The 14,094-nt window shown below is 45.7% G+C and overlaps 1 protein-coding gene across 1 annotated transcript; it reads right to left on the reverse strand.

Annotated features, from left to right (window-relative positions):
* Nucleotides 1-184: 184 nt before the first annotated feature.
* On the reverse strand, nucleotides 185-14,046 carry LOC101080216 (MLLT6, PHD finger containing). Its single transcript, XM_011612552.2, has 20 exons — nucleotides 13,701-14,046; nucleotides 13,112-13,191; nucleotides 12,879-12,933; nucleotides 12,628-12,737; nucleotides 10,614-10,717; nucleotides 10,094-10,187; nucleotides 9,350-9,457; nucleotides 9,159-9,248; nucleotides 8,761-8,905; nucleotides 7,873-8,682; nucleotides 7,206-7,372; nucleotides 7,003-7,108; nucleotides 6,854-6,920; nucleotides 6,482-6,630; nucleotides 5,216-5,416; nucleotides 4,842-4,918; nucleotides 3,484-3,851; nucleotides 3,302-3,401; nucleotides 2,681-2,884; nucleotides 185-2,600 (listed from the first exon to the last, which is right to left on the reverse strand). Exons 1-20 carry the CDS (start codon nucleotides 13,807-13,809, stop codon nucleotides 2,565-2,567), a joined length of 3,180 nt encoding a protein of 1,059 aa, XP_011610854.2. The 5' UTR covers nucleotides 13,810-14,046; the 3' UTR covers nucleotides 185-2,564.
* Nucleotides 14,047-14,094: the final 48 nt, after the last annotated feature.

Below are 14,094 nucleotides of genomic sequence, written 5' to 3' on the forward strand. Positions count from 1 at the left end.
AAATCCTGATATCTGAAAATATACAGTGGGCGTGGACACTTACGTAATTACGATGTAATTACGAGATACAAATGTACACACACACACACAGAAGTACAGTATGTGTGTGGGTACACCTTTACAGAGATAAAGAAACAGATAGAGGGAAGTTTTTCCATTCAACACCAAGGAGAATGTGGAAAACTCAGTAAAATACATTTATTGACAAAAACATGTCTTAATTGATCAGTTTACTCACAAAAATATCAAAATACTTTACAGGGCATTTAATTGATAGCTTCGAATTGGGTTCGATCATGTCTCTCAAACAAATACACTGTACAATAGCATGCTTGACCTTCTTAAATTCAGTGCTTATCTCTTTTATTCATTTTTTCCTCAAGGGAACCATGCATCTAAAATTATGCATAGTTATTACTTGGTATTTAGCAATACATTTGAGAGGCATCACTGCATTTCATGCAAATTGATTCCCAATGAGAAACCAGTTCTCCATTAACCTTAAATTCATATCTAGGTGCTTAAATGTTGCAGAGAAAGAGAAAAAAAAAAACCTAACCCTCAAACAAAAATGACGGTATGACATTCACATATGGAATAACTTGGTTTCCTAAACTTCAAAGCTTAAAGTAGCATGTTTACATGAACATACAAAAGAATACAATTTGTATTTTAACAAAGTTGAAAATGTACTAAAGAGATTTACATTTGGGCCCAAAGTGCCCCAGTGCAACATGACAAAGAGACCACTTCAGAAATCCTTTGCACTCCAAACCTAAAGTCTTGGTCACTGTTGTGTTTGGACTTACACAATAAACACACACTTAAAATGCTGATTTTTCCATGTGGACTCACACGTTGGGCCACGTTTCTTTTCCTTTATCAACATTCACGTTTAATCATTGCTACAGTAATTATCAGTGAGCTACTTGCAATTCCTTCATTAGCTGCTTGCGAAACAACCATGTTCTCAAGATATCACATGTACGGGAGACGTTCAGGAAACGAGAAAGTGTATTTCAATGGCCTGTGACCACGTAATCAAACAACAATGAAGAACACAAAATAAAGGAAGCATTGACCTCAAGTGGCCTTTGTTAATGACAGACTTGAAATGGAGAAACTCCACTTTTCCTACGTTGTCTTGTGTCAATAACACATCTGCAACACAAGTCAACACTAACAATGTTGGTAAGTCACCACCTGCTTAGCTACATTACACACGGCTGCGACGGCACATTAATGATAGTTTACACGGTGGCAGACCCTTTCCTACGACACACCTCTGCAGGCTTCACTGTAAATATCAACAAGTCCATGTTTCTCATTTCTATGATGCACAAAGATATTAAAGTTCATTGGATCTGTAGACCAAAAAAAATAATTAAATGAAAAAGAGCTTTGACACTTCAGTAATCACTACACGCGTATTCACAAATGACAACTTTTGAAAGTATGAGTCTGCTGCAAAGAGTTATAAACGGGTTTAAGAAACATCGACGACTCTTCCACTGAGAGCGAAAAAGCCTCTGGGCTCACGGATTTCCCACCAACGACCAACATTAAGGCATTATCTATCCAGTATTGCTAAAAGGAGTTGTTGAAAACCAAAAGTATGAAAGAAATACCAAAAAAGTGCAAATATCACTATAATTCAAAACCAGTAAGTGCCGAGCATCCTTTCTAAGGTTCACTACAGATGGGGAATTTGCTATTTTGTTCATTAATGCCAAAGTCTTGTTTTGTCTGCTTAATCTCCATAGCAACTGCGGGGATATGAAACAGTCTCTAGAGACTTTTGGTGATTTTTTGAATCAATCTGGTGACACTGTAGTGGCTGATAATGCCTTTCTGGCACACGACTTTGGTGCCAGTTGTTTATTTACAGGATTTCATACATTATAGTTCTCCCCAGTTTTTCCTGGTGAGCGTTCATATCCAGTGAAGGCTTCGTGGTTCTGAGTCAAAAAGGTCAACAATGGAAAATACAAGGGTGGCAGAAAGTTCTGAGGTATTAACTAGTTCAACGTTGTAATGCCACAAACCACACCACAGTAAATTTACCATACAAAATAAGTGCATGAGAGGGTGTGAGATACAGAAATTTTGGATGGAATCAGGGCAGGGTGAAGACTAAAAAAAGGGAAGACAAATATCTAGGAAGACAGCTAAGGTTGCATGAAGTGGCAGATGTGTGCCAAGTGAAACTGGAAAGAAATCACCAAAAAGTTTAAACTCGAGAGGTCCGAGAGGGGACCTTCGCACTTTAAAACCAAAACCTTATGCAAGACCCGCAGATGCGCTGCCCTCATCAGCAGCCCCGTCGGTCACGCTAACAAAAAATAGTGCAATTTAAAGAAGAGATCATGGAATTCATGCTCTCTGAAAGCTGCCTACGAAAACCTAGTAGAAAAACTAAGATATCCTTTAAAAAAAAAAAAAACAATGTCCATCATGTTATACATTCATAAAAGCAGGTATATGATACAAATGACAGTTTTGTAAGTTAACTGCAATTCAAGTAGGCCGCGATGATCAGTATTCCATGTCAGTCAAACCAATTTTCACCCATTTTTGTCTCCACTCTTCTCTCCCGCAGCCTGAAAAGAGTGACACAACATCTTCTGTCTTTGGCGACGCACGATGGTGGCGAGCAAGTAATCCTGCGGCGGTTACTCACCCCAGGTTTGTGGAGCGTGTTGTCCTGCAGGCCAAATAGGCTGCTGCCCTGCATCGGAGAGGCGGTGGCAGAGGACAGCAGGCTGGGCGACTGGGCAATCTTGGGCGAGTTTGGGGTGGAGGTCAGCGCTCCACTCAGCGCGAGGCGCTGCAGCTCTCTCTGCTGCTGCTGCTGCAGAAGCTGACACACCACCACCTGCTGCTCCTGATGGGGGACGGAGAAGAGAGCAGATGCGCTCAGACTGAATCCTCCTTACATTTTTAAAATCAGGTTGCACTAGAAACATTAACTGCACTGGATTATTTTTTTTTAAACCCATGTCTCCTAGCTTGAAAAACAGTTTTCAGTTGCTTTGTGCAGGTGGACGTTTCTATTCAAACCAAAAATTTTTTAAAAGATTTTCAGGATTTGCTTCAAAATTTATGTCTTGCTGAATTTGGGGGTCTCAAATTTAGCAGTGCAGAGATCAATAAGAATTTTATGGATCTCCAGCCCTGCAGCTAGCAAAGCACATTCTGCACATCTCATTTCTGGGATCTGGGACCATTTCCTTCGTTTGTTGCATTCTAACTGCAGTTGAACTGCGACGATGAATCAAACTGGTCGAGTGATGGTCATTACAGGGGTGAAGTTCTGCGAGGTGAGGATCTGCTGGAGTTGCTGTTGCTGCTGCTGATGTTCAAGAAGAAGCTGCTTCTGCTGCTCAGACAAGAGAGAAGATCTGAAATACAAACAATGTGCAGTCATGTCACACATCCACCTTTCAAATGATGACATATGCTTCTGATGTACTGTGTACGTACGGGCTCACGCTCTTAGGAAAGGGAAATCCCTGTGCCAGAGCTTGTGGATTAAGAGGTGGGGCCTGTGGACGCAAGGCGGGCAATGTGGCCTGAGAGGCATTACCCAAAGGAGAATGGATGATGCCATTCAGTCCACTGAGCACAGCGTTCATATTTAACTGAGGAATCCCTGCAACCGATGCCATGAGCCCGCTGACTGTCGGCAGAGAAGAACTGCTGGATTGGGCGACAGCCGTCAGACCGTCACTGAAGCTACGACCGAGGCCATTGAGCAGGGGCTGGCTGAAGGAGGCGGGGCTCTGTTGCGGAGGTGTGCTTTGGAAGGAGAGGGAGGAGCTGCTGCGGGACGGACTACCGGAAAGGAGCTCCTGAAAATAAAAAGAAATAAAAGTCAATAGTTTTTAAAGCAAGACCTTCAGGCATTCTGAAAAAATCTGTTTTATGTGAATGAAAAGGTGCGGAATACAGCTGTGGCAGAACTCAGGGCTTCCTGTGCGACCGCTGGAAGTCAGACTTGCATCATCTTATTTGTATTTGTGACGCTAGGAAAACAATTTCAGTCTGAAAGTGACCAAATATGGGTGCACTCACACTCGGGCCAGTTTTTCCATACCCCTCTTCCAAAATTCCCCACTGTTGCCCACTCACATGACCCCAAGCCCAACACCCCCTCTCTCACAGCCAAAATACCCCACCGACACCTTCTAATATCTGCCTGACGTAACCTCCATCTCAGCCAAGCACCTCTTGTTTTCAAGGTACGCTCAAACATCGTTGTGTCTGCCTTACGGCACGCTTCCACGTTGCCTTCCACGTTGCTTTCCAATGTTTATTACCTTTTTTCCAGGGTGTTTCCTACATCATAAACATTACGTTTAAAGAGGCGCACCAGAAGGACAAATTCTGGGTCTTGTGGCTGTAGGGATGGATTCACCTGCCTTCTATTGGCGGGTTTAAACGCGCTTAAAAAAGCCAAGTGCACACATTTTTGATGTAAGAGGGGCTCAAGTGTACTCAAGCACAGTTGCCTCCAAATGACACATTATCCCGTCGATATTAGACACGAATGGCGCAATGCCGTCATTTATAAGACCCTTGTCTTTATTTATCGGTCAATTTTCAAAATAGTCCATGACACCTATTCGGGTTTTGAGTTCGTCACCGTGCTTGTACGCATGCATGTCCAACTGTGCCATGCTCACCACCTGTACTGGGCCAGGGAAATGTGCCGCGCACAAGCATGCTACAATTGCACTCACACCAGCCCTATAATCCGGACTTTAGGGGGGCAAATGTGCTTAAGCACGGTACCATTGCCTAGTGTGAACGTGCCCTAAGAGGGGTCTACATGTTCTCACCTCAGAGGAGGTAACAAAGGAGGTGTCATTCAGGAAGCTGCTTTTGGACAAGGAACTCTTATTGGTGCTCAGTGGGTCTAAGGAAAAGAAAGGCACAAGCACAGCGTGAAAACTATAAACTAATCATAGTATTGACTTTAAACCATCTAATGGTAAATGACTAAAAAATGTCCCCTCATCAAGCAATTATGTAAACTCTAGAGACAGACCGAGGACAGAGGTACAGGTATCCCAGCGGATGGCACCTCTGTGCTTTAGGAGGTGCTAAAATCCCTCCGGTGGCTATGGTGCGACTCAACCCAAGGGCGTCCGCAGATGAACCATGAGGCAGGATGCTACATGACAGCATTACAGTACAGGACTAAAAATGAGACCTTGGATGGGCGACAGGAAGTTGATCTGGGCAGAAGTGTGCACGGACCCCTGGCTGGACAGAGCGTGCGGAGGGAACGGTACGGCTAAATCTGTGTTGAGCAGCTGAAGCCGCTCCTTCTTCGCCGTCAGGCCGAGGATCTGATCCTGAAGGCGCTGGTTCTCCTGCTGCAGAGAGTGAAGTGACTGCAGGATCTCCACGACTAAAACAGGCAGATAGGAAAGAAAATCATGTCAGCAGAGCTCTTTTATGAGGTTTCTACACATTCTATCACACATGGGGGCCACCAGCTCCCTGTGGGGAGTTTCGAATTTTCGCAATAAAATTTATGACACATGCTGCGTGATGAGTGACGCGATTTAGATAGTTGGGGTTTGGTTTTTACATTCAGACAATGCATTGTGCTCTCTTCTGTGCAGAGGATTGTAAGAGAATAGCCAGAATTTTTTTGCTTACATAGTGTTCAACAAAATATATATACATCCAAATGGACATCCTGGTATTTTTAGCATTGTGTGTTTGACATAAACCGGGACTTAAATCCTTTTCTGGCTCATTCTACATTAAAGCCGTACACAATCTGAAACCCTGGGGTATTTCATCACAGATCTACAATTCAAACTTCTGCTTCAGATTAAAAGGTATCAAACAGCATTTAGGGACCTCGGTTCGGATGGATTTAAGTAAAACATATAACAGATCGGTCCCGCGCAGCCTCACAGCTGGTTTCAATCCTTCTGACTGATTGGGCTCCTGCTCGGGTTGACTTTGGGCTGAGTTTTAAAAAACCACAGCTGTGACCTAAATCACTGCATATTTGTTATGTTGGACATGGTACGTGTTGTAAACGGTGAATATAAGTAAAAGAAAAGAAAAGTAAGCGATCTGAAATGTAGGATGGGCATAATTACGTGCGTAGGCAGCCTTTTTATGGACTATCATGTAAACACTACATATGTATACAGTGTTATAGGTAAAAAGTACCTATTCTGCATATCTTTATGCAGGAAAACATATGCATCATTTCTTGAGTTACTTATTTCACTACGGTAACAGGAATTCAAGCCCACCTGTCTCACTTTCAACCAAACAAACAGTCTTGCCTCTTTCACGTAAAATGGAATAGTCACAAGGTTAAATGGAACTTTCCCTTCAGTCTGATGGTTCCCGAGGGAAAAAAGTAGCCAGATAAGAGTTGTCTGATTCAAGAACTGTGCAAAAAGAAGGAATTGCGAAAGAACAGCGTGCTCCCATGTGCGCCACTCACTGTTGATGCCCACATCCCCGTTGCCATGTTTCTCCAGTAGGAGCTCGATGTGAGAGCTGGCAGGAGGGACATTCTCTGGACGGTTTCTCACTCCTGTGCCCAGCCCATCTCTCTGGTCAAACAGGAGAGGCAGACAGCTCATAGGAGACCTGGGTGAGAATCAGATAAATCCATTGAGATGAATAAAACAACACCTCGGTTAGGGTTGTCATTCACTTTGCTGATTATTTCTGAAACGGCAACTGGACAAAAGTAGAATTTGATGTAGAGAGGATGAGTAGACTCCTTCCCACTTGTTCCCAGTGACCCGGAGGAGCACAAAAATAAAGCATTGCGTCAACGGCTCATTGTGACACAAGAAACAAGACATACTGTGATGACAGACTCTCCCTCGGCGAGTTCCCCTGACACGGGAAGCGACAGTCATCAAGCTCTGGCTCTGAGAAAAGCAACAGACAGTGATGAACCTCTCCCCCGACACACATATCAGTTTCTTTATCGTTCGGGGGATCTCCTCTGACCTGGCAGTGACGTCTGGGCTTGGCTAAGTATCGGCGCAGTGGAGAGACAGCTGGCAAAAGGCTGAGTGGAGGTCAGGCTATAGGCAGTGCTGGAACCTGGATGAACCTGCGAGACAATCAAAACGTAGTAAGTACCTGGAATTTTCACAGGAATTCTACTTTTTCCAAGTCTACAGAACAATATTATATATTATCACGTCTACCTGTGTGTTTGAGACAGAGCTGACTGATGGAAGCGACAGAGAGGACACGTGGGACTGGAGAAGCCCTGAGGATAGAGAGGTGCTACACATCCCTCCCCCAAGGGATAGAGGGGTACTGCAGACACCCCCACCCAGTGTGAGGGGGTCCTTGAGGCTGGAGTAGATACCTGAGGGACCAGAACCATAACTTTAGACCAAAATACATTAATTTATATGGGGATTTCTCTCATTTTGTGAGTAATCTTAGAACTGGTACTGACATTTCTCCTAGAGGCAGTTGACTCTAAACTAATCAAATGGTTCGCACTCGTTGGAACCAACTAAAATAAAACGGGTATCAGTAGTAGAATTACTATATTATGATGGAGTAATGGCGATAAGCCTCTCAATAAATGCAGAGACACAAGTCCTAAAACGTAATGAAAGGAAGAAACAGTTTAAAGATGATTCCAAAAACAAGAACTCTGGTTTGGAAGAGGTGGTAAAGAGACGCTGCTGCTGCTGCCGCGGCACGCGTGTAATGGAAAAAGTCACACTTGAGAGACAAGCAAAAAAACCAACACGCCAATGTTCACACCGCTGATATGGCTTCTATTTCTGTTCCTCTCTTTTTGTCGGCCTGACTCTGCCTTGCTCAGGAAGTGTGTGGTTGACAACACTTACTCACCGGAGTTGAGCAGCGAGTTGCCGCGACTTGTGGAAAAACTGCTAGTGGAGGAGGAAAATGAAGATGAAGATGAAGAGAAAGATGACAGGGTGGTGAGAGGAAGTGTAGAGGAGAAGGTGGGGTGGGGAAGGGAGATGGGGTAGAGTGAGGAAGTTAATGTAGGAGGAGGCGGAGGAGGAGGAAAAGGCGTGGTGTGGTGGTGGTGATGCTCCTCTTCCCTCCGCTCACGGTTCTTGCTGCCTCGCGGGCGTCCGGGCCCGTGGCTGCTCTTCTTGCTGCCGCGGTGCCGCCGTTCTCTGGGAAGTGTTGGAGGCATGGTTTTGTCCTCCCGCTCTGCCTCCTCCAGAATCGGCGGTGTGCTCAGTTGAGAGGATTTACTGAGAGACTTAGAAAGTTTGTAGTCTCCAGAGGAGATCTTTCTGATCTTGCTGCTGCTGTTCAGACTTGAAGAGGAAGTGATGCGCATGATGGAGCCAAAAGTGGAGATGGTGACCTTGTTCTCAAAGGGGCCGGAGTTTGCCTCTGACTTTTCGTGACTTTGGGATCCAGACAGAGACCCGTCAGCGGGCGTCAAAGCTGGTGGCTTGTGGTATTTGCTGTCCTCCTCAACCTCATCCTCCTCTTCCTCCTCATCTTTGTCAGCTTCCTCTTTCTCATTCTCCTCATCTTCCTCCTCTTGCACTGCCGGCCTCCTGCGGCGCTCCTTACGGTCCTCACCGCCGTGGTCATTGTCTCCTCCTTCGTGGTCATGCTCAAGACGTGAGGATGAGGAGAACTGATGAAAGTCCTGAGAGGAAGTCAGGGAGCTACCTGCAAGAGTCAGAGTCAGTCAGAGTCAGAAAACCTCTATGCTACAAACGTATCACTTCCTTATTGATCACTTGTTACCTGTGTTGAAGGGACTGGAAGAACAAGAGGAAGAGGAGCTTTTACCAGTGCTTCCTGTCTTCTTGCTGCGATGGCTGTGACTATGTGAGCTCAGCTTCTTGGACTTGCTCTCACTGTCTTTTATACTGTGGTGACTGCAGGATACCTGTGGGGGGGGACAAAGTGATTTTATTCACAGGTATTCTGGAAAACTGAACCATCTGTTAAAACTTCCTAAAGGCTTCAAAACAAGCCAATTATAGCTGCAGCAAAAGACTCAGAAATCTAACTATATAACAGGACAGAGAGCCGAAAGTGGGTTTCTGAAGTTAGAGACACCATCATTGTTTTTTTGGAAATGCTGGCAGTCTCTTGTAGTGCATATCTTTAAATCTGCCACACAGTCGGCCCTCTCATACCTTATCAACAATGCTGGGCGTCACGGAAGAGCCCAGGCTGTCGGAAGACTTCTTGTGGCGCTCTTTTTGGCGACTCTTGTCCTTATGGCTCTAAACAGACATTTAAATACTCATGAGGACACGAGAGTAAAGGGATGAATACGCCAACAGTTTAACGGTTCCTCGTAACAACTCCTGACAGAAGTGCACACCTTCCTCTGTTTGTGGTGATGGTGTTTGTCCTGGGATGGAGAGCTGGAGCGTCCTGTGGAGTGACTGAATGCGCTACTAGCATTTTCGGCAGAGCGCAGCTTCTTCTGCTGTCAGAGTGAAGGACGAAACATAACCAAACATTAAAATGGATCCTTAACTAAACACTGTAACACCTGTGATGTTCTGCGATTACGACTGTATAAACAGAAGCACGCCGAGGAGTCCGAAGTGTCACAGTTTATAGTCCCTATAAAGAGAGCGTGGTTTTTTTTAAATACAATAACACCATCTGGCTATAGTTAGAACACATGTAGTAACCATGCTGTAAGAACAAACACGGCTAAAACCAACTTCCTTGGGTAAAAAAGTAGATGTTAATGCTGATGCACAATTTATCACAGCTCATTTAACTGCAATTGGATTGCAACAGACTTTCTTAAGGGGATCTCAGTTGAACAGGATAGAAATGTCAGAACGTCTCAAATTCCATAACATTGTCCTGAACAATGCTAAAAATGCCATACGGGGATTTGGATTGTTATGTCAATGTTTACTGAACCATTTTCCTTCCCGTTTAATTCACGTATACAAGACCGGGCTGCATGAGCTTTTTGTTCATGTTCCAGTTTGTTTTAGTGTAACACTTTGAGGTCAGACCCTGAATGCACCACGGAAGCTACCCCAGTTTGCTCCAACCTGCCAGGAGTGTAGTTTTAAACCACTGAGGTTGTCGTTCAGCTTACCATTTTGTTGTAGTGATGTTTGCAGTAGCCACAATATTTAACGTTGTCAGCTCCAGGGCCTTCTTCCTCACACAAGAGACCCGCCATCTGAGCACTGAACACAAACGCCACACGGTCAAATTACAGAAACAACTGGATGGGACACATGCACAAACCGAAGCACCTGGCTGCGGCCTGAACCAACTCTTTCATCTCAACCGGATCAAATGTCGCTCCTCTGCGCACAAATCTGCGCCAATTTCCCAGCGTACTTTTCAGCCGACAGATGCTGCATTGTAAAATGAATCGGGTTAAATTTGAAACAGAACGAGCAGCGCAAAGGAAACTGAGAAGGCCAAAACAATCCAGCTGGGAGGATATCCATTCTTCTGCTTATTCAATGCATGACATATTATTTGCATCCACATGTTGTGAGGTACTGCATCTGCAGTTGTGGTTTTTCTTTCAGCATTTGTCATTTCATGGCTGCCATTAAACTCCAAATGACCCTTTGAAGGCGTCCACTGACAGAAACACTTACCAGGTGACATGGAACGATTGTCTGCAGCCTTGCCTGTTGCAGGTCATGCAAGCTCCACACGAAGCCTTGCTCTCCCTTCCGTGGTCCTCACATATGTAGCAGGTCTAGCAAAGCAGCAAACAAACACACAGGATGAAGAAACAGATGTGTTAGACATGTTTCCCACAAATAAATGAAATCTGAAATCTACAACGATCCCCACAACGCTGCGCCAAGTTCTCGGGGTCTTGTGCCTCCCTTGTGATACCTGTAAGAGCTACTGCTCCAATAGTTGTGTTAGCTGGTTTGTCGCAATTGCAGCACGGAAAAGTGTCCGAATCTGTCGACAGTCTATTTAAGAAGCAGAAGTTTTGCTCGTCAATGCTGGAGACTCGTGCTGTCCCTGTGCCCGATCTTTTCCGCTGCAAAACTGTTGACCAGATGTTTTGAAACGGAGGGTTAAAAGGCTGAAGTGGCTACGTTCGGACCTGTATCCACTATCTCTATGTTTTATAAACCTGACACATTTCCTCGTCTGTGTTAGAGGAAGCATTATTTTAGTGGTTGAATAAATGCAGCAGCCTAATTTCAGGCCACATCATTTGCAATGGAAATCATTTGTTTCAGAGCTCAAGGCTGGATTCCTCCCTCCTTTGTGTAGGCTTTGCTTCTTCTTTTTTTTTTCCTGACAAGCAAATGAGCACACAAAATACATGTACGTTTAGACAGAAGCACGGCGACATGGGACGCGCTCACACAAAGCCTTTGTACATTTTTGCTCAGCCCTTTCCCCCGGTGAGCATGACTGACTGCTGAGAGGGGGCAGAAGGGGCCTAGCAACAGGTGCGGGACAAAAAAACAGCAGGCTTTCTACCTTTTTACTCCAGCACTCTGTTTCACCCCTTCCCCCCCACTTTCCTGTCATCCTCCACTCTCGACATCTGTATCGGTTTTCAGCTTCCCTCAGATGACGTTGGCCAAAGACATAACTACCCGGCGAGAGCCGCCTCTCGGGCTTTTTTGTTCTGATGCCGTCCAAGAATGTGGCCGAATCTGAACAAACAGCTCTGACAGGAGGAAAGCTGCATGCAATTTACTGTAGCTGACACAGTAATATGAAACCGGGCACCCAAACACATGTGGACTTGCAGGCATGCACACAGACACACAGAACGTCTGATGTTTCTCCTGATTCATGTGTTCAAAAGATCCACTCTGGTGCTTAAACACACTCACGGCATCCAATGTGCAATTTGTGCAATTTCCCCGATGTGGGATCCATAAAGTCTTTTATCCTTATCCTTATCCTTATCCAATGAGCCGTGAGAATAGAACACTTTCAACATCCTGGCTACAAAGGATGGGCCGGTGGGTAAAATAACAAGGCTAGCAAATAAACGCAGGTTCAACCCAAACAAATACAACAATCAAATGCTGATATGAAGTAAAAAAGGTCATTAACAGGAAATACTGATCCTTCAGGGCCTTTTTGAGCTACTATTTCTATTATTTGGCTTTTAAAGGTGACTTGCTTGACACGTAAAGATTTGATCTTCAATCACAGGAAACAGAAAAATGAAAATGCTGCAAACGCGCAGCCTCGCCTGCTTCAGAGGGAAATCTCCCACGTTCTCCCAAATGACTGAAATGGACAAAGTCCGGGGTGGGCGTGACCTCGGCGCATTCACTTCTGGGTTTTGTCATTTTGTGTAGGTGGAGAATTTGACAGTAAAAGGGAGAAACTGATCTTCCTGTAAAGAGTTTTCCACGCGCCTGAAAGCTGTGTTGTTGCGCTCATGGTTTGCTGAAGTTACTGGAGTATTTCCTGTTTTTTTTAAAAAAAATCTGTGTTGACGCTAGAGGGACCAGAACTAGCGGTCCTGGGATTTACCCAATGACCTTTGTATCAATGAAGTGCATGCCAAGAAACCACGACACGATTTCCTTATATTAGTAACACTATTCAGATTAACTCTCTGTCCTACTGAGGACTATTTGCATATGTATGATGCCTTTATCCTGCGTGTGTGTCTACCTTGATGTATCTCTCATGTGGGACGAACTGCAGGATGATGGGCTCCATGGTGAGGACGTTGGCAAACTGCACCTCGGGGATGTAGAGTGCACACACCACATGGGCCCAGCCTGACACAGAGTTTAAGATGGATAATGGCACATTAAAGAGTGAAATGTAAACTTTTGTATTCCAGTTCAGGCAAAAACAAAGTGCCCCTGCTACTTTAAAGGCTCGTTTGAGAGCAGGACACACGGTGGGACCAGAACTACCTCCACTGTCGGTCCTCTTGAGGGCACCATCCTTGTGGGGACAAAGCTCACACCTCTGGGGCAGGAAAGAGAGAGGGCACAGGTTAGAGCTCGGCAACAGCATTTCGACCAGACAAAACTCGTGTGTGTGCCAACAAGCACGTATGCGTGTCTGAGTGAGTGCGCGTGTTATGTTCCTGCACCGTGCAGTGATAAAGTGCATCCCACTGATGGGGGTGTGCTGAGGCGCTCACCACGCGGGCCGCCCGCTCCTGCGACTCACACTTCCGACAGAACCAGGGACCAGTGGGCACCTGCACGATGCCGTAACATGCTGGAACACACACAGTAGTCACCTTGTGTTTAGTGCTTTCACATCTAGGCACTGTACAATGTTTCATCACATCTCATGATTGTTAAAGATAAAGACTTTAAATCTATGATCGTCACTGTGCAAAAACCACTTCATTGAAACACATTTCTGCTCCATGAAATGGCTGATTACAGCCCACACATGACGCAAATGTTATCATTTCTATTGAGAATACACAGCTCTCGTGATGAGTTAGAACAGACGCACGCGCCCGCACGCGCACGCACGGGGCCATCAAGGCGCCAGTCAGACTCGGTGTCACTCCGCTTGGCCCTGTAGGTTTAATCATGTGTGCTGGGTGGAAACAACAAACAGCACGCACGCTTCCCTACCCCTCCCACACACGGACACACGCACGTAGACAGTGGCAGACGTCCGGGAACCTGGAAACCCAAAGACCGGGCAGCACCTCTGGCAGCCGCGGTGCGCAGCTGCCCCGCCGGGTCCGTGCTAACAGCGGCTAATGTTACCTTGGTGAACGGCGACGTTGCAGCCGTGTCCATCACAGTAAACCAGCGGGTTCTCAGCCCAGCCTCGTTCGTCAGAACACACGCAGCAACCTCCAACCATTTCCCGCATGCTTCTCCCATACGAAGAAACGCCTTTCTCCTGCCGGCAGCCGCTCAGACCTCGCGGGGGCCTGTCAGGTGGTCGCCAGGCACTTTAGCCCCACACTGGACATATTCGTTAGCCGCTATTTTCGCGCAGTTTTTTGGCGGAACGGAGAGACGAAGTGACGGCGTGAGGTTTGTGGTACCGCTGCTACGTTTTTTCCGTGATGTCCTCCTCCTCCTCAGATGTGATACAATGCGCATGCGCAGATTGGCGCCGGAATAAAAGTAAATGGTGCAATTTCTGTTGACG

The sequence above is a fragment of the Takifugu rubripes genome, chromosome 17, assembly GCF_901000725.2.
Source record: "Takifugu rubripes chromosome 17, fTakRub1.2, whole genome shotgun sequence".
Classification (NCBI taxonomy): domain Eukaryota; kingdom Metazoa; phylum Chordata; class Actinopteri; order Tetraodontiformes; family Tetraodontidae; genus Takifugu; species Takifugu rubripes.

Excerpts from the sequence above, each read along its gene's own strand:
- LOC101080216 (XM_011612552.2), bottom strand. The coding sequence starts at position 13,809 with ATGCGGGAAATGGTTGGAGGTTGCTGCGTGTGTTCTGACGAACGAGGC. Across the intron at positions 8,683-8,760 it reads TTCCAGTCCCTTCAACACAG|GTAGCTCCCTGACTTCCTCT; the intron begins GTAACAAGTGAT and ends TGACTCTTGCAG. Across the intron at positions 3,852-4,841 it reads CCTTTGTTACCTCCTCTGAG|GAGCTCCTTTCCGGTAGTCC; the intron begins GTGAGAACATGT and ends TTTTATTTTCAG.